Source organism: Tripterygium wilfordii, chromosome 8 (genome assembly GCF_013401445.1).
Source record: "Tripterygium wilfordii isolate XIE 37 chromosome 8, ASM1340144v1, whole genome shotgun sequence".
Taxonomy (NCBI): Eukaryota; Viridiplantae; Streptophyta; class Magnoliopsida; order Celastrales; family Celastraceae; genus Tripterygium; species Tripterygium wilfordii.
In genome coordinates this window covers 9566230-9590988 of record NC_052239.1, presented here as the reverse complement: position 1 = coordinate 9590988, position 24759 = coordinate 9566230, and the positions used below count along the sequence as shown (strand labels likewise).

General features: G+C 36.5%; 4 protein-coding genes across 4 annotated transcripts; 2 read left to right on the top strand and 2 right to left on the bottom strand.

The window, feature by feature from the left end:
- The first annotated feature begins 6390 nt into the window (after positions 1-6390).
- LOC120003688 (protein LIGHT-DEPENDENT SHORT HYPOCOTYLS 10-like) lies at positions 6391-9272 on the top strand. Its single transcript, XM_038852712.1, has 2 exons — positions 6391-7006; positions 9048-9272. Exon 1 carries the CDS (start codon positions 6462-6464, stop codon positions 6990-6992), a length of 531 nt encoding a protein of 176 aa, XP_038708640.1. The 5' UTR covers positions 6391-6461; the 3' UTR covers positions 6993-7006; positions 9048-9272.
- Positions 9273-12285: 3013 nt separating this feature from the next.
- Positions 12286-16074, top strand: LOC120003319 (ubiquitin-conjugating enzyme E2 36-like). Its single transcript, XM_038852258.1, has 8 exons — positions 12286-12424; positions 12536-12563; positions 13121-13207; positions 14651-14709; positions 15051-15092; positions 15173-15246; positions 15487-15584; positions 15774-16074. Exons 1-8 carry the CDS (start codon positions 12389-12391, stop codon positions 15809-15811), a joined length of 462 nt encoding a protein of 153 aa, XP_038708186.1. The 5' UTR covers positions 12286-12388; the 3' UTR covers positions 15812-16074.
- A 776-nt stretch (positions 16075-16850) lies between these two features.
- Positions 16851-21104, bottom strand: LOC120003318 (ketol-acid reductoisomerase, chloroplastic-like). The gene is made up of 10 exons (XM_038852257.1): positions 20758-21104; positions 20368-20460; positions 19829-19894; positions 19525-19665; positions 18997-19224; positions 18777-18894; positions 18544-18683; positions 18267-18434; positions 17930-18085; positions 16851-17528 (listed from the first exon to the last, which is right to left on the bottom strand). Exons 1-10 carry the CDS (start codon positions 21052-21054, stop codon positions 17160-17162), a joined length of 1776 nt encoding a protein of 591 aa, XP_038708185.1. The 5' UTR covers positions 21055-21104; the 3' UTR covers positions 16851-17159.
- A 132-nt stretch (positions 21105-21236) lies between these two features.
- On the bottom strand, positions 21237-24469 carry LOC120003317 (ABC transporter G family member 10-like). Its single transcript, XM_038852256.1, has one exon. It carries the CDS (start codon positions 24175-24177, stop codon positions 22321-22323), a length of 1857 nt encoding a protein of 618 aa, XP_038708184.1. The 5' UTR covers positions 24178-24469; the 3' UTR covers positions 21237-22320.
- Positions 24470-24759: the final 290 nt, after the last annotated feature.

Below are 24759 nucleotides of genomic sequence, written 5' to 3'. Positions count from 1 at the left end.
GGTTTGATCAATAGATTTGGAGCCGATTCGGATTGTGTGTGGAGGCAAGTTCTGTTCCTGGAATGTTGTTTCTAGAGTCGCTATCCAAATAGGTATTTATAGCCGTTCAGACACCTCAGGTGCGTGAAGTAGTAGAATGGCTTTATTAGATGTCTGAATCGAGAAAGGATGAAGATCCGTTCGGATGGATGATAGGGGAGTCTAGACGGGTATGCTGGAAACCACGTCTGAAAGACTTGTTGTCCAAACGGGTTAAGTGGGTGTACGTCCAAATGGTTGATGGGACTGTAAATTTTTAATATAATTAAATAGAAGTGTCTTTTAGGGTTGTAACTAAGTTCTTATTGTTTTGTTTTCTCTAAACATGAGTTAGAGAGACGGCCAAAACCTAGTTGGTGAGTGAAAACTTGCGTTCGCAATTTCGATCAATTTCTCTAATGTGGTGTGATATTTCTATTAAGGAGAATCTGGCTCAAATTTCCAACAATACTTGCATAGTAGAACTTTACAATTTCATTACATTAATGCTCACCAAGAGACTCAACAATATATAAGCCCATTTTTTGTAGTCCAATCATTCTAAAGAAATTAAGATGGCCCCTTATGTTTTGTGAGGTAGAGGAGTAGGTTGAGACTCTTCTTTCACTATCAACAAAAAGAAAGATTTGTGGGTCAGGGCAGATGTCCTACACCTAATTACTCTAATATATATATTCTCATCAAGGACACCCACCAACAGCCCTATTTCTGTCAAAACAAATGGGATCGAAGCACTCGACCCCATTTCCATTTGTAATTGTCCCTCCCTCCCTTAATCGGAGGATCATGACAATACACACATCAAAATCAAAATTTATGTGTTGCCATTCATCCAAGCTAGAGGGACCTTGCTAATAATGTAAATATATATTCTACTTCTTCTTTTTTATTTTTATCCTGGCAAAAGTTATTGCAGGAAAACAATAGCAGAGAAAGAAAAAAGGCAATGAAATATTATCATATTATTGCCAATAGGGATGTTTAAGGTTGATGAAAAGGTTGGTATCATTTTCATAGAAGAATTCTATATACTTTCCCCTTAATCTTCTTCTTCTTTTTTATTATAAATTAATCCTCTATTATATGTTTTATTTTCTGTTTTAATTTTCATTAGTTCCTAATTAACCATTAGTATCAAGAACCTAATTAGGTTCTACTTGCTTTTAATATCCTGAAAATCAGAAAATGCTAGTAATTAAGGTTTTGAATGATTTTAAAGTAACTTGCTCGATTTATATTACCGATGATGAATATTGCATTTTGCTTTTGAAAGGGGAAAAGAAGAAAAACTAATTAAAAAATTGCGATTCAAGTTTTAGCTTTTGAATTTCAATGTATTTGGATGTTAATATGATTAGATTCCTTTCACCAACAATCTCAATTGTCACCCAAAGTTGGACCTCATTTCCACTAATTAGGTCTAGGTTTAGCGTACTAGGTACGCAAATTAGATATGCGACAAATATCACATAAAGTTGAGATTCGCAGAGACTGATACATGATTAGAAACCGCACTATGAAGATAAATATTTTGTAAAAGACTGTAATTTGATTTTTCAACTACCCCACAACGATAATGACCTAACATGAGAATAAGTAACTATAATGAAAAATTAACTAGTCAAGTAAAGTATTTTTAGACATTTAATATAGCCATTATATGTCAAACAAGTATTTTTCTCAATCATTGTTGTCTTTTGAATGCAATAATCAATATATATATATATATATATATATATATATATATATATATATATATATATATATATATATATATATATATGTAAAAGTTCACAAACTAGAAAATTAGGAAGATTACTGGCTAAAACTTTTTCCACATTAGAGCCAGCAAATTAAAGATTCTCAAATTCTCTAAAATTAAAAAGAGCATGAAAGCATTAATACACTGGAAAAGTAAATAGTAAACTTGCATGATAAAAGCATCAAAGTGAAAAACTCGAAAACATCATAGGAAAATAACAGAGAAGTATTTTCTCAATCATTGTCCTAATAGCTCCAAAAGATTACAAAAAGCAAAAAGACTTAAAGAGGAGCAAGAATTTTCTTGTAATTGTTGTTACTTGAATTATTATACAAGCTACGTACATAAACTTAATATATAAAAAGCAAAATCAATTATCCAATCTTGCCGACCGTGATACCTATGATAGGATGGTTTGCAAATCAAGGCAACAAATTACCCTATATTAATTTTATTTTATTTACTTTCTTTTCTTTTCTGTTCTATCTTTGGAACGTACGGATAATCACTTGTGCTTGAATCTTGATTTGATCTCTGCAAATAAGAAGAAAAGAGAAAGGGAGAGAAATTTGAGCAGATGAATCAAGTGTGCAGAAAGAATAATAATATGATGATACAGGGAGATCTTCTTCTTAGCTGTGTAACTCGGGTACTAATTAGAATCATATATAATTATGGTTTGTTGACTATACTATGCAACTAAAGCAGGACTGGCAGCAAAAGAAGCTTCTGACAGAAGGAAAAAAGAAAAAAGAATAGATATTATATTGTCTGAAATTTAAATGTCACTGTAAAATAAAACGATATACTTATATACAGATATCTGAATTTAAAAAAAAAATTCAAGTAATCACAGATATATCCCAAACCAAAATGGCATATATAAAGACATCATTAATTTCCCAAAAAACTGGAAGCTTTTGACATCCTACCGTCATAATTAATTTGTAAGAAAGTTGGATGAAAAGGGCGGAAAATACAACATTAAAAAAGGACAAGAGATGGATAACAATACATCATCATAGTGGAATCTTTCATGTACTGAATCTGGTTCATCCTGATTAATAATAGTCATATTTTTTCACCAAACTAGAAAGCATACTCTGCCATCTATATTTCTTAAAACGAGTCAAGAGACATCACTCTTGATTAGTCCAACAAAGATAGTTTACACACACACACACACACACACATTTATATATATATATATATATATCAAGGTCAAAATTATAGAGATTTATCAATGCCTTAAAACCTTTACTTGAAATAAAAGAGTGGGGAAATTTTGATTTTGATTTTGATTAGGTGAGAGTGTAACATCAACGACTAGACTATTCACTCAGAGTCTCTGTCGATTCCTATTTTTCTCTCTAAAGTTACTCACTTGAGTGTCGAAGTATCCTCGAATCACGTTCTCCTTCTGTTGTGTCAAGCTTCAAGTCGGTATGCAGAGGTTAACCAAGTGATTTTGAGGAAAATTTTCCCCATATACATATGGAAAAAAAATTCTCGTCCAAAAGACTCCCGTAGTGGACAGGGTTGGAACCAAGCATGATGTACGCAAAACTTATCCCTATATAATATGTGGAGAGACTGTTTTGTTTCCCATTAAGAATTGAACTTGTGACGTTTAGGTTGCACCACTTTAATATATATTTATTTATGTGATTGTTGAAATGAAATGGTGTCTAATTTACCAAGTCATTGTTCTTCTCACAACTTGTGCATAAAAAGAAGTCGCTTATATAAGTGGATTTAGGAGCTTTACAATTCCTTAAAATCTAAAATTCACATCGAATAGTGAAGAAGAACTCATACAAGTTTTAAAAATAGAAAAAAATAATGTATATAATGTGACGTATCTCTCAAATCATTGAATTACAATTGTAAACTCTTATATTCTAAACGAATTACGGAATCCTTGGAAACTATAGAAATTATCACCAAAAAAAAAGGTATAGGATTTGATTTCATCAATCACACAGCTATATATGCTGGAGAAGATTACTTAGGTGAGCCGCCATTAAGTTGCTTTAAACATGTGTTTAATTAAAAGTAACTACAACGTGGTGATAGTGTAATTACTTCATTAAGTTTCAGTTACTGTTGGCCCTCTCTGTTTACACTACAGTAAGTGTTTTGTTAAACTCTTGATCAAACTGTTCATGACAAATTGACCGTTCAATAATCAGACTAGTGTTGGTTTGAAAATAATGGATGATCAGACGGTCACAGTCTTTTGGGATGTGGACGGATCTCCACTTCTCTTCTCTTCTCTTCCTTCTTGGGATATCTTTATCGTGGGACCCAATGAGATGGGTCACCTGTCAACTCTTGCATCAAATCTGACGTGTACCTCAGGTTTCCTGTCCCTCTCTCAAAATTAATTAATCGTGGCGACTAAGAGCACTTGCAATGATGTTATTTTATCTGAGCCAACAAATATTTATGGGGTTTTGTGTTTTGTTGATGTGGTTGTATTGGGTTTTTGTGTTTTGCTGACTTGACTATATTGAGAGATGTGTTTTATATTGAAAGATTGTGTTTTGGTGTAGTTTTATTGGGGAGAACATGGAGGGCATGAGAATTTATTGGTCACCATGTTGGATGGGAAGGAAAATGTATAGAAATTTGTGTTTTGTTGATGTGGTTATATTGGGAGATGTGTTTTGTTGATGTGGTTGTATTGAGAGATGTGTTTGACTTGACTTTTTATGTAATAGAAGTGTGACTCAATATAAAATTTTGTTGGCCCAGCAAATTATCACTACTGCAATTGCTCTAATAAGAATTCAATTGGCACCTGATAATATATAATAAAATGAAAGAAGAATTCAATTGGTAAATGGTAATGGTGTGTGCATAACCAACTACGTACGTACATTTGTTAGGTTTGATTTTGTCATATCACATGCCAACCTAACCACAATTATATTATATACAATTTTTATTTAAAAATTTCATTTGAGGGTTCCATTCATTAATTCATTCCCATTGAACCCAAACTATTGACCAAACCACCTGGGCACTGAGATCAATGTGAGTAGAATCACTCAGTCATGTTTCATAATTAGAAAAAACAATCGATCGAGCACCATGAAAATACATGCCATGCCACTTAAAGATGTTGGAGAGTTGACCAAAATGAGCACTAAATAGTTTTAGAGAGATCGGAGGATATGCATGACTATCCACATCGTGAGCATTGGCATGTAGGTAGGTAGAAAATAATATCTCCCAATCAGGTTAGAGGTATATATTTGCACGTCATATGTACGTATGTGATGTCATTTATAGGTGCATGCACCAAAGAAAGAAAGAAAGAAAAAAAAGAAGAAGCAAGATCTGGCCAATGATTTTTGGCATGCATGTTATTAATTTATCATGCCTCCAAAAACCTGACATTGAACCTTTCGAGTTATAGAACAGGTTTCATGGCCATGGGGTTTGTATTCTAGCTAGGATTTTGTTATCACATTATTTCCGGAAAAGATATTCGTTGTAGCAATTGAGATATCAGTGATCTCAATTACTGAGGTGTATAGATCAAATACATAAATATTCTAGTTATCTCATCTTGACAATGACAACCAAATACATAAATATTTATAGCAAACATGAAATCTCAACAGTAGATCTCATTCACATCTACTTCTCTATCGATCTAAATTCAATAAGTGATATAAGACTAATATGAAAATTGGAGTTAATTATCAAAAATATCAGCTAGTAAAAATCATTTTGTTGGGCTAGATTCTGTGCAACGTTGTTCGGATTCGATGAAATTTGATTGGCTGAAGTGAAACTATGTTCTGAATCGAACTAAGCATCGTCGGCCCCTAGCCCCATCATCTTTTAGAGAAATTCCATTGTTTCAGGTCTCAAACTAGTCATTTTCTGTTTTAAGGGCATTGTTGTAATTTTATTTTTTTTTTTGTGTTTTTCATCATATTACGTTTGTAGCCAACGCCCTAGAGTGTTTATCGTTTTAAATCAAACGTTGATTTGATCTTTTGTTATTCTGATTGTCCGAGTTTAGGTCCATATCGAATGTTTAAAAGGAAAACTTGTATGACGTAGTTATTAGTTACCAAAAAAACAACAATAACAATATATTTTAGTATTCAGATGAATCTAATCGAGAGTCATTAATGCTGATAAAGAAGTAGAGGAGACTTGTTAGGTCAAGATTAATTACAAGACAAATTAGGATGTAAAGAAGCTAAGTAGATAATTAACCTAATCTATGACTTGGTGTATATAGGTGGGCATGACTAAGGATTATGAAATATTGTATATTTATAGCCAAATATTGTTATATGAAATGAATGAATGATAAAGGCTTACGTTGACAAAAAGGCACATACAATTATTGTATGTTTAGAGGAGGGAAAACTTATAGTTAATTGTTAATGGACACTCCATAGGAAAAAAAATAAAAGATAGAAGAAAAGAAAGCAACCCTAATATATATGGCCCCATTAAATTTCACATCTTCTCTCATCTATGATGTGATCTTGATGATCATGATCATCTCATCCTCCACTCTCTCTAAAATTTACCCACACCTACTATTCCTTTCACCATCTCTCTTTACCCCTAATTGTTTTGGCTTATATAGCAAAACAATAACCTCTTCAATTATTCTTTACAGAACATCATGTCATCAAGTGATAGAGGTAAGGACATAGCAGAAGAATCAGGTGCTCATCATCGTCATCAACAGCCAGCGACACCGAGCCGATATGAGTCACAAAAGAGAAGAGATTGGAATACTTTTGGTCATTACTTGAAGAACCAGAGGCCTCCAGTGGCACTCTCCCAGTGCAATTGCAATCATGTGCTGGATTTCCTAAGGTACCTTGATCAGTTTGGAAAGACTAAGGTTCATGTACAAGGTTGTATGTTTTACGGACAACCCGACCCGCCTGCACCGTGTACTTGCCCTTTAAGGCAGGCTTGGGGAAGTCTTGATGCACTTATTGGAAGGCTTAGAGCTGCCTATGAAGAAAATGGTGGATCACCAGAGACTAATCCTTTCGCGAGTGGTGCTATTCGGGTTTATTTAAGGGAAGTGAGAGATTCTCAAGCTAAAGCAAGAGGGATTCCTTACAAGAAGAAGAAGAAGAAGCCAATTAGTAGTCAAGGCAAAGGAAGTGATGAAGCAAGCTCCGCAATGCACTTCTCTTGATCCACTAATATATGGTAATCAATAATCAAACTTCATTAATTATATATATATATATATATATGATCTATTTCTTTTTCAATTGAAGTTTACATAATTCTTCCTGATCTAATTTAGGGTTTGATAGATCAGTGCTTTTTATTAATATGCGTATTAAGAGGGCAACTAAACAGTATTACGTACTAGTGATTTGGGAATCCAATCATTAATTATATATTGACACAGATTTGATTGACTCCATGAATAATTTAAGAATCAGCATCTTGTGCTATCCCAGAACCCTAAACTTGCATAGCTACTCATGAAAATCATCTTGAATATTGAGTTCATATAATTCAAGCATCGTTATACCCACTTAGGCACTAAATTTAGGTACAATTGGAAATGTTAATCAATCTCTTTCTTTGATAATTTGTGACAAAACCCATTTGAAGTAATGCCCCACTGATTGACTTTAATTTCTTTAGCACAGAAGATCTTTGCATAGGGGTAGTTTTCAAATTTGATTCCTCATTTTTTCTTGCCCTTCTAGATTTTCATGTTGTCCAGTCTAAGATCTTGTGGGACAGCAAGTTATATTCCATTTGATTGATAGTGCTTTTGATTAACACTTTACATCAGGTGAACCCTAGCGCTTATTAGGATCTACATATATTTTGTGATTGTTGGAGTTGATATTTATAAACCACGCAGAGATGGCTCATTTGGTTATATATCTAAGTTTAGGGCAGATGTTTGCTTCGGTATACCGTTAAAGTTGGGAGTTTGAACTAACTGAGAGTATTTTGCTAAAGTACATGGTCTCGCGGCTCAGGGCGCACTTCCGAGGAGCTAGGGGTTAGGAGCTCCAGTTTTGCCTGCATGTGTTTCAACCCAATTTTACATGTCACTAGCATGGTGTGGGCGGCATGAGATTTATGCTCACTTAGCTGTCCCAATGACATACTGGGTTGGGTGGTTCTTCAGTCATCCAAAAAAAAAAAAAAGAGAAAAGAGTTTATACTTATAATATATGTGTGGTTTCCTTGAATCAATCATTCTTCCTACATTTAGAGGAGACTCTTATGTATATTAAAGGTGTTATATATACGCGCATAGATAACATACCTATGTGGTTAATGCATGAAACAATCTGTTGTGTTATAGAATTCTAGGTAGAGCTAGCAGGATTCATACATATCAAGAGTAAATGTACTTAATTAATCTGTTACGTTAGGGTTCGATTTGCTGATTTGTGTTGCTCTCCTCTGGTGGATTTCTAGATAAAGTAAAAAAGGTTTCCTTAGTTCGACGACCTTCAGTAGGCAGAGCAAACTCAATTTGGGAGTGTAAATGTGTTCATATATATACTTCTTAATCGAAAACAAATGTGTGTATATATATATATATAGTCCATGCTACTGCATTCCATAAGTATATTATAATTGGTACTTGTGTTCCCTTTAATCTAGAGGTATGCTTGAACTCAGGGATCTTAATCAAAGGTTATGATACCATGTGAAACACATATTCTAGATAACCGGTAAATTTTTATCTTTTCGTAGTTTACCAGCTCTTACAATATATCAAATGCATTAGCGTTTAGATACCTGAAAACAACAGGTGGTTCGCAGAGATGATGAACTTGACCTCGATAATTTTAATGCAAGTGGGATCGAGGTAGTGAGTTCAAGACCCATGAATGTTTTTATTATCATAATTTATGAGATGAGTTATTGCTCAGCCTAACGTGTGTGAATGCCACCATGCATTATCGTTCGGCATCGGGTCTCGGTTCAAGTCTCAACTCTCATGTGACCCGGAGTTTACCAACCAATTGTTTAGCGGACAGTTGATCGAGTGAGTTTCATACGTTAAAAAAAGAAAGTTTAGATGGTCGAAGATGTATGTAGGGATGACAAATTTATGCAGCTTAACTCCCATTGCTTCTCTGCTTTGAATTACTTCAACATTTTAAAATGCCAAGCCATTTACACTGTTGTTGTTTTCTTAAAAAAAATTATTTTGTTTCACATGAATGGTAAGGTGACTAATGATGTTGTTCATGCTGCCCTCCAGGATGATGCATTTACATTTTCATTTTCATGTGGTGGAGAGGAATCAAAGTGAAGGGAAAAAAGAAGAAGATGTTGGAGTATCCATGAGTTTTTCCTCAAGCCATTTATGCAACAGTCTGCAATTTGTTTTCAGTTGAGAATTTCTTTTTGTATTGCTGCATGCATATAAGTTGGAACGATTTTATGCTTACTTTTCAATATTTCAATATTCTGGATTATTATATCATGCCAACCCTATGTCATTATGTCAAATATTAAACTGTATTACTTGAATGCTCATATAATTATATATATATATATTTTTTTATAAAGATGCGAAATATATTAAGGATAAAATTATATAAATCTATGTGTGTGTATGTATATATATATATATATATATATATGAGTTTATTCCTACATTATGGTTTGAATGGAGCTAGCGTTTTGTGCCTTTTTTCGTTGGCTCATTCCCATGCAGGCATGCACAGTACTGCTCCTGAAGCAAGACCACTTATATATATTAACAATTGTAGACGAAGAAACAGTGCTTTGCATGGATGTCTCTCACAATCTCACATGCTACGGCTAGAGTAACGCTATCTGATTTTTGAGCCTCGAAGTCTTAATTTCCTTAATTAGATAATAAGCTTCCTTAATAATGAATTCGGTGGATAAATCATGAAGAGATAGCTCAGTTGATTATATCTCTAAGCTTAAGGCGGATGGTTGTTTCGGTATGTCACAAAGGTCGGGAGTGCGAACCAGCTAAGAGTCTTTTCTTTGGGTTTCTAAGTCTCATAAGCTTTAGAACACACTTCCTGAGAGGAGTTAAGAGTCCTATTAATTTAACCACATGGGTTTCAACCCACTCTTACATGTGCCCAACGTGATTTGAATTATTCTGACGACTTAAGATTTATACCCATTCAATTATGCAAATGACATGTTGGACTGGGTGACTGCTCGACTTAAAAAAAACTTGGTCGGTCAGTTCCATCATGTTTTGACTTCACACCACTACAAAATGCAGGCTAGTAGCCCAAAACAATACATATACGGTTATTTATGCTGCCCTAGGACGAGTGAGAGAACTGGGCCTCTTTAGTTTGGGTTTTGTGGACACTGACCAAGGAGGCAAGGACGCGTGATTTTAATGGGCCTTTAACATGCATTCTTTATCAAAATGAAAGCCCATACCCATAAGCCAATAAGCCCAATGGTTAGTGTAAAGCAAATTAAAATGATGTGTAACTAACTGCCTGTTCGGTGAGGCATTAGTCACAGCGAAAACGTTAATGATTTTGCTGTTGGCTAATGCCACACGAAACGCAAGAAAAATGTCAATGGATCCGTTGGCTTTTGAGAGGCTTCAGATCGGAGCTTCTCAAAAGCGGAAATGCTTTTATTTTTATTTTTTAAATTTAAATGATGTGGGTCCCACTTTGATTTAAAGGTTTTTGTTTGAAAGAAGATGGGACCCACGTTGCAACAATTTTCTCAATTAGCATTTTTTAATTAATTTTATTTAAAATTATTCAGTTTACAGCTTTAAACATTTTTTAATTAATTTTAACGGAATTCCTTTTTCACGTTTTGACTTAATATTTTGTAACTTAACACAATATTTATAATTTATACTTAAAATTAAATTTAGTAATAAATTAAATTAATTAAATTAAATCTAAGATTAAATAAATAACAAAATTATTATAAAATCATAAAATATAATATTTAATAAAATTAATTATTTTATTAATAAAATTAAATATGCTTAAAATTAATTTTAATAAAATTATATTTATTATTTTCATCTAATATTAAATTTAATAACAAGTTTTAATATAAAAATTGTAAAATCTAATATTATAATATTTTAATTCAATAGTTTTTCCGCTAGCATCCGTTTTTAGTTCACCAAACAGCTCACAGCATATTTCACAACTTTTCCGCTAATATTGAAAATCAAGATTTATGCTCTGCCAAACAGAGCCTAATTTAAACTGGCAGTTACTCTGTCCAGGCAAACCCAAATATCCCTTCAAGCTTTTCCTTCTCCTCGAAATGAAAGCCAAAAGTGCAGATAAAATGACTCGCAAGATCAGAGATTCACCTCCATTGCCGGAATCTTCCCCTAGATCTTCAGGGACAAGGGCCTCTCGGTACAAGAACCGCCATAGAATCCCCCAAGAAAGTCCTTACGAGGAGTATTACTGCTCCAATTCATTTCCATCGCGATCTGTTTACGAATCAAACGAAGATGAACTCCAACAGAGCGCAAACGAAGAATACGACTTGGAGTTTGACCTTGAAGCACCTATTGATCAACTTTCCACTGGAAGGCCCAAATTAATCCTGGAAAGCAAAATTGGCTTGAAACAGAGGAACCTGCTTCAAACTCTGCAAATTTGTTGGCTAATTCGTACGTAAATGTTGCACCACTACCGATCTTTAGAGGTGCTCTGGATGAGTGCGTAGCGACCCATTCGAGCCGGTTCAACAGAGTTTGCAGGGCAAATAATGTGTCCCCTATTGAAATGATGATGAGGATCTTCCCAGTGACACTAGAAAACAAGGCTGCTTTATGGTACGATCTCAACATTGATCCATATCCTCTGTTTCATTGGAGGAAATCAAGTCTTCATTTTTTCAAGCCTACCATAAAATCAGAACAATTGATGAGTTGAGGATGGAAATCATGATGCTAAATCAGGGGATTGAAGAACCTGTTCGGTCATATTTCTTGAGATTGCAGTGGATTTTGAAGAGGTGGCCTGATCATGGACCATCTGATGACTTGCTTAAAGATATTTTTCTGGATGGATTGAGAGAAGAATTTAAAGATTTGATTGTTAAACAAAAACCCGATTCGTTGGCCAAGGCGTTGAGGCTTGCTTGCTTTCCATTTCGTCTTATGATTAGAAATGATATTCATAACTAACTAGGTTAGAGGCCAAACATTAGGTCAAAAGGTCGAAGACTGAATATATATTCATATACTGACATTGTGAATAAAGGAAATGGAGGTCATAAGAGACACTCGCACATCAAATAGGCGAAGATAGTAGTTAGTTTTGTGTTTTTCATTTATAATTTAAAACTAATAAAGTCAAAAAAATATTAACTGATAAAAAAAATAGTTTTATTTTTATAAATAGAACTTTATTTATGCTTCGTTTTATTGGTCATTCACCATGTTACGTAAATAGCTTGTGATCATAATTTTTCTCAATGCATATTATATAAAATACACATTTGGTGTATATGGATCCTCACCGAATAGTTTCCTCAACAACGAAGAAGAAGAATCGCAGTGAGTTCTCGGTTTTAGAAGCTTTCTTCTTCTTCTTCGACTGAGAGTCAATGGCGAACAGCAATCTTCCTCGAAGAATTATCAAGGTAACCACAATGATTAGAGTTCCATTTTGATCTCACCTATTTTGGTTGTCGTACTCGTATCGTTATGCCGGTTTGATTTTTGATTTTTGATTTTTGTTGTTTATTGCACAGGAGACGCAGAGGCTTCTCACTGAACCCGGTCTCTCTTTCTCTCTATATGTGTTTTCTCTTGATGTTTTGTTTTTGCTTGTTTACTGATTTTATGGGCGTCTCCGTCTCGCCATGTAGTTTTAGCGGATGGATTTTGAAATTGTAGCGTAGACTGGACTCTGGAGATTTAGGTATTTGTTGAAGTTATTAACAAGACAAATTGAACAAATTGCACACACTCGTGAGAGGATGAGGGAAGGGGTTAGAGGGGTAACTGGGTATGCTGAAACCCACGGGTCCAAAATATTTTAAATCCCTCTCGTTCCCTTGACTTCTCATGTTTTTCAATTTTCGTCATTTCTTATCCCTCACGTTCCTGCCGCTGTGCTTGCAAATGCTGTAATATGTTGTTTGAGTTGTTCATTGAGCTTCTAGATTAGCTGCATAGAAATGTGGATTATACAAAACACTTTCAATTAAAATTTGTTTTCCAAGAGGCTAGCGCATTTTTGTCCACGTTTTTCACGTCTTACTTTCAATGTGCTTATTAGATTATAAAGACGCGCACATGCATTTTCATTTATGATTTGTATTCTTTAATTGCAGCGCCAGGAATCAGTGCTTCTCCTTCAGAAGACAATATGCGGTACTTTAATGTAATGATCCTTGGTCCCTCCCAGTCTCCATATGAAGGTAACAAATTAACAACTTTGACTTAGGGCAAATGCAATGGTGAAGTGGTATTGGGCCAACAAAGATGTTGTCTTTTGCTGATGTGGCTGTATTGTAAAATGTGTTTTGCTTATGTGGCTGTATTGGGATAAGTGTTTTGCTGATGTGGATGTATTGATATTTAATGTTTTGGTGTAGTTTTGTTGTGGATAATATGGAGGAATGAAATGTTGTTGGGTTGGGTGGAAAGAGAAAGTGTGTGGGAAGAAAAAGTGTATAGAAATTTGTGTTTTGCTGATGTGGCTGTATTAGAATACGTGTTTGACTTGACTTTTTGTGTAATAGAGGTGGGACCGGGCCAACAAAAATGTTGGCCCAGTAAATTGTTTCTTATTGCATTTGCCCTAAATCGAAGAACTGACTAGCTTGTCTCATCATTGAGTGCACTGTGCACCAATGTCTAGTTACTATCGTGATATATTTTCATTATTTATAAGTAAGTGCTCTTGGATTTGTAGAGTTGGGATGTTTGACCGTGAGGTATTGATGATATGTATAGTAATGAATATCTTGGGGAACTTTTTTTGGATACTGTGGATTGTTGAGAATAATTTATAGTAAAGGGAAAGTTGAATTGGATATGTATATTGGATGAACAAGATTTGTAGTGGCTATTCTGACGGTTATCTTTATGATTGTTTGGAAAGATCAACATGAAAGGGGTTTTGAGTGATAAAAGCCTTCCATAGGAGCTCTAAAGATTGATGGCTTAGACATTTATCTACTTGATGTGGTATTAGAAATATTGTGATGATAGTTCATGTCCTGATATGGTTGATCATTATCCTGCAGATGATGTGCATGGGCGACAAACAGTTTTCTACTATTTTTTATGCTCATAAAGAAAAATTATTTCAAATTGTTGTTCCTCATTAAACCAGCGTGGATTGAAAGTGAGGGAGGCTTGTTTTTGTTGTTTGAGACTTAAGATTATCGTGTTTAATTGAGATACATGTCAAAACTGGGAAAGACATTATGGCAGTTCCTACTACCTGGTAGGCATTTGACAAGCTGGGGTTGTAATTGGTTTCCACTGTACACAATTTTTTTTTTCTTGACACACTTGAAATTAGTCTTAAACACTAGGTGGCAGGACAGTTAAAGACCAAACTAATTATCAGATTTATTCCCTTGTCAGTTGTGGTGCAAATATGGTTTACTGGTCTTCTTAGGTTGAGTTGCATTGGAAATGTTTATTGTGATTGTTAGCAGCTACATTGTCATTGAATTAAGAATTTTCCTTTTGGGGATGCATAGCATCTCTTAACTTTCTCAATGACAGAAATACGTAGATAGCTCTAAGGATATAAAATATTTTATATCCTTATCTGATGAAGCAGTTTTTGTTTCTTGTGTTTTCACCAGTTGAATTAAATGACATTTTGTTTTTTCACATTTGTTTAGGTGGGGTTTTCAAGTTGGAACTATTTTTGCCTGAGGAATATCCGATGGCAGCTCCCAAGGTATCCTGAAGCTCATGTCAATTTTTTTCATTTATGCATTACAATTATTGATTTCAATGCCAGCTAATCAGTAGTTCACTGCGAATGTTAACCGAAATTAAGACTTCCTCATATTGAACCTTTATAATGTTTTGTTTCATCCATTTAGTTGCTTTTCTTGTGTCCAAAAGAAGCTATGATTCTCAATGTACCTGCTTATAAATGAGTTGCGGCTACCGAATACAATTATGACATACAAATCTATTACAATTTATTATATCTGTTGTTATTTGAATGTCTAACACATGATGTTGACTTCTTACCATGCCCTTGTTATCCTATTATATATTGACTTATCACAGGTTCGCTTCTTGACCAAAATTTATCATCCTAACATTGATAAGGCAAGTTATATTTGCGGCATTTCCCCTATATTGCTTTCAAAATGTTGTTTGCTGTTCCTTAGTCACTGATCCTTTTGCAGCTTGGAAGAATATGCCTTGATATTCTGAAAGATAAATGGAGCCCTGCCCTCCAAATCCGAACAGTCTTGTTAAGGTGACGTTCGGTATCCTACAATCATACAACATTTCATCACAATAACACAAAATTTTAAAATGAAGTTCCAGTTAGTATTTAAGTATCTTATCAGACTTTGAAGTAATAGAAATAGTTTAAGGGGTCTCGTGTAAACTGCATATCAAGCATTGAATATAATAAAAACGTGTGTTTCGGTTGTATTACTTCGAGCAAGATGAATTGAAAGTAATGAGCATATTGCATGATTTATTGACTCAGCATCCAAGCACTGTTGAGCGCTCCAAACCCTGATGATCCACTCTCAGAGAACATTGCAAAACATTGGAAGACCGATGAAGCTGAGGCTGTGGAAACAGGTTATCTTATACTTTGACTTCTTGTGCCTTTTCGCGACATCTAATTTGCTTCTTTTGTGTTGACACTATTCGTAAAAAATTACTCATATATTTAATATGATCTATATATTAGGTCCATAAATAATTTCTAGGCGTACAAAATGTGTTTTGTGGACTCATATTTCTTACTAGTTGAACTGAATCTTGCAGCCAAGGAATGGACTCGTTTGTACGCAACTGGCGCATGACGATGGGAGTGTTGGTTTCTCACATTTATCGTTTCTGCTACATATCAATGCCAAAGCAAGCAACTATCTATGTTGGTTCTGAAATTGGAAACGGAAATGAATGAAAAAATAATAATAATAAAAAAAAGTATCGAAGTTGAATATTCTGGAGTTGTAATGTTGTCTAGCTGTTCAAAACTGCTGGCTGATGAGGGCCTTTCATCTCTGAAAAGTGCATCCTTCGAGAATTGTATGATAAGTGAGTGCTTGTTTAATTAGCTCCATCCTTACACCCTCTCAATAATCAGTTTTGTGTCTCAAGTTCCGCGCAGTTTTGCCCGTAAAAGGATGTCCTTTGTTAACTTCGCGATGTGGACTGTACCGTCACCAAACTCTACATATGTAAAGCCGTCTACGAATGCTACCTATTGTGACGAATAATACAATGCGACTAACTTTGATTTTCACTTCCAAACCTTGTCATCACATCTCCACTTACTCCTCCGCACACCCTTAATATACACATCATCTCCCTTGCTTCCTCTCCTAACCAAAATCCTCAACTTCTTTCTGATCATGGCAGAGGAGGAGGGAGGCATGGTGAGTAAAGGACCCAAGGAAGGCACGAAAACGGCAGTTTCACTCCTCCAAGAATTCGAGCTCCCTACGGGGCTTCTACCCCTCTGCGATGCCATTGAAGTGGGGTAGTACATGTGGATTGTGCAGGAGAAGGAGGAAGAGCATGAGTTAGGGATGATCAACAAGAAAGTGAACTACGACTCTCAGATCAGTGGCTTCGTTAGCAAGAAGAAGATCAAGAAACTAACAGGAGTGAAGACGAGAGCTCATGTTGTGGCAACTGGTTAATGAGATCTCTGTCGGTGATGCTCCGACTGGGAAGATTCACTTCAGGAGTCTTGCGGGAGTTTCCAAGACCTTCCTTGTTGAGGCTTTCGTAGCTACACAGTGAAAGAGTTGGACTGCGCTCGGACTTTCTTTGATATTAACAAAGAATAAAGATAAAGACTTGCTTTAATGCGATCGATCGAGGTTTTTTTTCTTCTTCTCCAAGCTTGTTTCAAACTTCATTTAAAACAAAGGGAGAAAATCACAGAGATGAAAAACACTTCAACCATTACAGCCATTATTTCATGGTTACAAAGTCTTCTTCCAAGTTTCTGACCAATGACTGACCCTCATCATCATGTCTACTTGCATAACAAAAACACACAAATTCATCACGTTACAAATATAACTGGATAAACTGCACCCATAGATTTGTAAGCTACAATCTGCATGCAATAAAACTACCTCCTCCCAAGGGAATGCATCATATGATTAGACAGAAGCTAATGGTTTTTGATGACCTTTAACCGCTGGACTGACGCAACTCTGGACGCACAAAATCAGCATCAGCGGGAACTGATATGTCCACTGTAGGTCTCAACTGGGCACAGACTTCAATGGCTCCATGCACCTGATCTGATAAGAAGTTGCTAATGAGATCGCCATTAACAGAGGTACCATTGTCCACAGCTACCAAGGCTTGTTGGGTAAGGATGTAATCGAAACGTGGAGCCCACTTCCTCGATCCCAATCTTGCGGTTGTTGAGCAGTTGTCAACCATAAAAGAAAGCCCACGAGCATGCATAAAAGGATTCAAAGAGTCCACTGACTCGATCACACTTTCATTGATGATCTCAGAATATGAATGGCCCTTCTTTCTCAAGATCTCAATCTGATATTCAAACAGAAAATGATAATTCAGTCAACAGTATGCAAACAAATATATTTTTTAATTTAACATGCGCAAACCTTCTCCTTATTCCAACCAGTTCTTAGAGGGAATTCTTTCTAAGAACAGGGATCTCCATTCCTATGGGTCAAGGTGAACAAGCTTAGTTCTTCAAAAAGGTTACAACATTTTGTGCCCTCTTATCGTTAATAACTGCCTAGTACTCCAATTTCAAATTTAATTAAAGTCCAAACTGTTACGAAAACCCCACAAGCTGGTGAAAGAGTTCAGGGATGTACATCATTTTTCTAGTATTAATAAAATAATTACATTAAAAGTCACCAAGTGGCTACATCATTTATGTAGTATACATTTAGTCGTTCACCAGGGAAAGCACAACCTACCTGGGCCATCATTAGCGCCACAAAGACTCCAGCTGTGAATGGGTACAATGGCCCCAAATCACCTGCTGGCCGTACTGATCTGACTCGTTCACCAACTTTCCACATTCTTGTCTGATCGATATTCCCCATTGGGAAAGCTGGAAGACCATCCTTTTCCTGTAAAAGAAATGTATAATCCAAGTGTTCAACTGACATTTCGCAAGGACTATTCAACTTATGATCCAGAGGCAAAGATAAAGACAAAAACTATGAACATCAAGCAATGATCAATCCAAATAGTAGAATAATATCAATAGCAAAAAAACAAAACACTAAAGGAAACCTGAGCAAGACATACATAAAAGCGGCGCCCAGCTAGTACAACACTGCGGATCTCATTACCAGAAGCTACATCTTCATAGCACTCGTACAAGATGTCCATGAGTGGATAATATGACGCACTGTACGCAATCTCAAAATCCCTCTTCCCTTCTTCTGACAAGGAATTGTAGACAGCTAACATGCCCTGTTGGGGGAACAATAGAAACCTTACCTCAAAGTGAAAGACATGAGGAAGAACATAGGGAGAAGTAACATGCAATGAGACAAAGTCATAGAATTGATCATAACGCAACCTGAGTTGAGATGGTCCTTGATATATTTCCCGTTATGCATTCAACAGTATTCTTGTAAGCCGTTTCTTCACTCATTCCATGTTCAGTGAATCTCCTGAATAATGACTCCACAATTCCATGAACAGCACCGAGTAAAATGCCTACAGAAAATCCCAGCGTGGGTTAACAAACAAGTCAGGTTCAAGCAATAATTACGGGGAAAAACAGATGGCATGAGCAATTACTACACTCACCCCGCTCCCCAAAGATGTCACTCTTGTACTCCTGCTCCAGTGTAGTCGCAAAGGTAAAAGGAGAACCAAGGGCCACTGACCACCCCAAGGCAACATCTGTAGCACTACCATCTACATCCTGTATGCAATGTTGATATTCACTATCTCAGATCTAGTGCAAAGAGCCCCAGCATTGAGCATATTCAAGGAATATCGGGAAATAGTGAGCAGAAAGAGAAACCTGGTGGACTGCAAAACTGGCATTAATTCCTGCACCATTGATCTCTTTGCCTTGAACATAAAGCCTCCTCACAGATGGACCCATTCCCTTGGGACACACAGCGATAACGCTAATATTTTTTGGGAAATCAAGTCCCATTGACTGTAAATGCCCAAGAAGAAACCCATGGGAAAGCCCAAGTATGCTATTCGGCTTCATGTGGGAAAATACTTTTTCATAGTTATCAGCCTACAGCATTAAAAAATTATAATAAAATTAAAACATCGAAAAAGGAGAATGGTAAATGGGTTGGATAAGAAATATATAACTTGTATATATATGAGCAGAAAACAAATGTTAATACATAGGAGCAAGCAAACTAAAATGAAGAAGTTGCTTGGTAAATTGAATATAATTAGTAGCTCTGACCGGAAGCATGCAACTTCACATTAAGAAACAAAAGGCATGGAGAAAAAATTCTGATCTTATAACCTTGAAAAGTAGCAAATGTATTCATGAGCAAAAAATTGAAGAACATAATCAACCAACCTGTGCAGCATCAGAGATCAACAGCAACACAAGATCACTGCCAGAAATAGTGTCCCAGATGTCACCCAAAGTCCCATTTTCTTCAGTAAAACCAGCAGCACGGGCTTCAGCAAATGAACGTGAGCCCTTTCTTAGTCCAATCTAAGTCAAGAAAAGCACCCACAATAAATAAACATACAATCATGGAAATTGATCAACCAAGTATAAGCAAGGTGCCAAATTGCTAAAAGACAGAAATAAAACAAAAATGTACAACTGTGTGCACACATGTATATATTTTTAAAGAAAATAAAAAAAGAAGTACCTTCACAACAACATCGGACTTAGCCTCAGCAAGAGAATCCCTTAAGTTCTGGGCTTGAGCAGGTCCCTAAATAGAGGTTGGCAACATCAACGTGGTATGCGAAGCAACTCAAAAAGAAACATAGGCAAGGGCAACATGAATGATACACAATAAAGACTATTAGGTATTAAAGTAAGAAATTAGAAGTCCACACAGCTACTTTTAAAAATTGGTATAAATGACATCCCCTACTCATAAATTCTAAATTTAGCTGCGAACCCTAGAATTTTTTCCCCAAAACAAATACTGATTCAATCAGAAACAATAATTAATGGTCTTTTTTGTTACTCAATCCCAGTAATCTTATAACAGAAAGTACAAAGTTAATGGACTCAGTTGATTGAGCTAGAAATTTGAGCTGAATAGCAGGTGGGAATGAAAAGATAATGTATTTAATTACAAAATCAGAGAAAAGTCAGAAAAATGAATTAGAACCAAAAGGAACAACTCAACATAAGACCATAAGTGTAAACATCCAAACACATAATTAAAACACTCACCTGGGAACCCCAACCAATAACTCCAATCTGCTTAATCCCCTTGAATGCATCTGGCAGTAAAGGGAATAAATCCCTCCCTCCCCTTACAATATACTGCGATTAAGCACGAAACATCATTAACTAATACACTTTCTAGAAAGATCTAAAACTTTCAGGAGAAGAATATGCTAAGCAGAAAGAAACACACAAGGCTAAATGCAAAAGTTTAAGGGGAAGTGAAAGTAACTTTTTTTAGTCTTTAACAATATCACTTCATCTAAAGAAAAATCACAATCAAACAACAAGTGAAGCGCGTGAGCTCGAGGATCATAGAACCTAATACTAACAAAAAAATTTAAAGCCCAATACTTTCAGTTCTGTTCTTCTCATCTTGGATATACATAGGCCTACCTCGTCATTACCGGCAAGAGTGACCTTCTCTTTCTTAAATACAGATGTCTCGAAGTCCAGTGAAGTCAATGGCTTCACGGAAGCTGGTGCAGACACCATGCGGGCTCCGAGAGCCGAACCATTTCCGCCTCCAACGCAGCGGCTTGATCTCAAGGGTTTCAGGGCCCTGGAGCTCGAGGCGAGGAACCCCAAACTGACGCCAGCAGGAGTAGCGGGGGCTTTTAAGGCTTTGCATTTGGATGATGAAGATCGAGCAGTAGAGATTGCAGAAGAGATAGAAGAGGTGGCCGCCGCCATTTCAGTCGCAGCAGAAGATATGACGAAAGTGGAGGCGAATGCAGAAATTGGGAGTGTTTGCGAGGTTTTTATATTGAGCAGTTTGCGTTTGTTTCGACTCTTGTACTGTGGTCGGCCTTATGGGCCAAATTTTCGTACCCATGAGCCTCTTTCAGTGGCGTGCCCCTTCCAAGATTGGCTTTGGGCCATGGGCCCTAACTGAAGACTCCGACCTACCGCGTGAGGCAGTTTTACCATGGAACCTCAATTTCCATTCGAGCCTCCAGAACTCTGGTATTGGGAGGTTGAGTGATGGGTTTCTGTTAAATTTGAAGGCAACAAAAAAAAGAATCATCTTTGTTCTTCTTTATTCTCTTGGAACTGCCTTTGAACTGTGTGAAGACTGAGGAGAGCTTTATTTATCGAAGTTCCAGTGAAGCCGGGCAAAAGGGTTGGCCAGATCGAGCTTCAATTTTGGATTAATGGGGTCTTGATTGCTCAGGAGCTCCTAATTGGAGCATAGCAGGTAAGTATTAATAATTTAAGGATTACAATGCAGATCAACTTTCATTTTAATGGTTGCTTCTTGTTAAGAATTATGAGTAGTTACGGTGATTAAGGCCTTAAGGGAGGGTGAATTTATTTTAGTGTTTAAAGATTCATTAAGGCTTTCAATGAAGGATTTTGACTTTTTTTTAATATTCCTGACAAGCTGATCAGTGATTCTGTGTATGAATTAAAGAGACTATTGAGATATCCAGCAAAAGGACAAACTTTTTGGCTTTCCATTTCGATGTTAACCTGCTGTTCATAATATTTGTGAGCAAATCAAGTGATTTTAATCATGAATTTGTTATGGTAATAGTGGTGTCATGTGTGCGTTTCAATTCCTTAGATGCTTCCTAGTTTGTCAAACCAGGCAGCAAAAGTGCCATCTTCACTAACAGAGCTTTATTGTGGGATCTGACTGCTAGTGCTTTGACATTAGGTGGATTGTGTCAATAATGAGTTTTGAGCATTTAGGTGGATTGTGTTAAAAATACTAAGAAGTGTGATCGCCAATCAACTTTGACCAACCATTCTAAGACATGATATTCATTTATACCCCTTTTGTGTAGCCTTCCCAAGACCTGAAGAATAACAAATTGACAATAGTTGGAACAAGTTGAAAAAGAAATGGGCACATAGAAATGCTTATAATTAATCATGATCACATTACTGAAATTCAAGAGAGAAAAGGTAGAAACATGCGGATCTTTTTCTGAATCTTGAAAGCGGGTACCTTTTCTACCTGCCAAAAAACCCTCTCAATTTTCTGGCTGTATACGATCTGTGCCATAGAATCAAGAAGCAAAGAATCCTATACCCAACAATGAAACCCAACATTACTCCAACATTGCTCCATTTCGTTGACTCCTTCAGACCTTGCTTCATCAGAAACCCATGACCATACAAAAGACATTCTCCTTCGACAAACTCCAAACACCTTCCTTTTCCCGTCTCTCCTCCATACTCGTTTATCAAAAAACACTCGAATGGATATTTGAACAAACTCAGGTAGTGAATGAAAATCCAGTATCTCGGTATATTGTTCTTTGATATAAAATACCCAGAAAAAAGGAAGAAACACCCAATAAATCCAGCAATCAGAGATGTTCCCATGATGAAATTTGGTACTAGAGCACTAAAACATGCTACGAAAGAGTTCGACATCAAAACAACCATCCAGACAACCAATGTGAAGTAGAGAAACCCATTGATTTCACTTTTTAACCCAACTAGCCAGTATACCGGGGTGGTGTAAAGAATGGCAACAGACAACAGGAATGGAATGAAAACAAGAGTATTTGACATAACGTAAGAAGAAATTCTGTAAGCTCCTCTTGATGTTTCCCGCATTAATATTCTTCTCTCTTGCAAGAAAATTGGTAGACCTTCTGTTGTAGATGACAATAAGAAGGTGAGGCTGAGGGCAAAAAATCCTACTTGGGTTTGTATCTTATTTCTCTTTGGGTCATTGGCTGCATGCATAAATATCGTCCCAAGCACTATCCCTCCAAGTAAAGCTTGAATCATTCTTGCAGGAAAGAGCTGGTTTGTTCTGCAAATGGTCTTGGTGAATCTCTTGCCCAATATCAAAACCTCCCTGAACCAGGGATTGGGGTAAAATGATCTAATCGCTCCAGCATTGACTATGTTTGTATAGGTTTTGATATCTTCACCATCCTGTTCTATCTCACTTTCTTCTGCTTTGATTTCTTGATCAACATGTGTTACCAGGAGTTCTGTCATTTCAATGGCAAATTCAAGGACATTTACATACCGAGGGATAGAATGTCCTGTGAATCTAAGATGCTGCTCAAGGAGATCTAAGGATCCATGGTGAAGAATGGTGCCATTTGATAACAACAGAATTTGATCAAATAGCTCAAGTATTCGAAAACCAGGTTGATGGATGGTCAAGACAATCGTCTTACCTTGTGTCAGAGCCATAGATTTGAGCAAGAGAGCTAAATGAAGAGCAGATGCTGAATCCAATCCTGATGTTGGTTCATCAAGCAGAAGAACAGCTGGGTCGTGGACTAGATCAACCCCAATAGAAACCCTCCGCTTCTCCCCACCGGATATTCCACGCCTTGATTCGCCTCCAATTCTCATATTGGCAACATGCTCCAACCTCAGCTCCTTCAACAACTCTTTCACCCTGGCTGCTGCCTCTTTGACCCCACCATACAACCTGAGACGAGCACTATACATGAGAGTTTCTTCAATCGTAAGAAACGGGAAGAGAGCTTCATCTTGTGTGACATAACCAGATATTCTCCGAAAGTGCTCAGCATTCATTGGCTGCTGATTTACATAGACACGACCGGAGACTCTGCTTGGTGGGATCTCGCCAGCAAGTATTTCCAACAATGTGGTCTTCCCTGCCCCACTCGGACCAGCAATTGCCATGATCTCCCCTGGTTTAGCTTCACAGCTAACATTTCTTAGTACATAAGAGTTGGCAGGCTTCTCCCTCCACCAAAACCAACTGAATTCATCAGCTCGACAAGGCAGCTTATAAGAAAGTTTCTTTGTCTCTATTGCATATTGAGTTTTCAGGCCAATGCTGTCTTGAGCCTTCCTTGTAGGTAGTTCCATTGGAAGGATGATGAGTAGAGGAGAGCGGAGGGAGTCAAATAGAGTAGCAGATACTTGTTTGCATGAATTTGTAGATGGTTCTATACCATTTGGGACAACTTGGAGTAGCAGTTGTTCCTCACTAGTACTTTTTATAATGGGCTTTTGACTGTTTCAAGGAACTAGTTGATTTTCAGGTAAACTTTTTGTTGACAAAATGTGAGCTATACACTGTATGTTTCATGCATCACTCCTATCACTCCCCATGTGAGCAGTAATTTTGCAGTTACTTCTATATCTACGAACAGCCGTTTGAAATTTTGAATGGCTTTTGGTGATACCAAGAAATGGTTGTGTAGGTTTGAATGATTCAGCCTAACACCATGATGTCACTTTTTCCCGGTGCCAGTCTTATTTATCTGCGATGACAAATTCCAACTTGAGTTTTTTTTTTTTTATAAATGCTAGTGGTACGCTAAACTCCACGTCTTGGGCTTTAGTCTAATTTATCATATTATTAGGTGAGAAATTTTTGTGTGCAGGATTGACGATTCGAATTTAAACTCATATCAGATGTTCAAAATATAATTTTATATGGTGTCG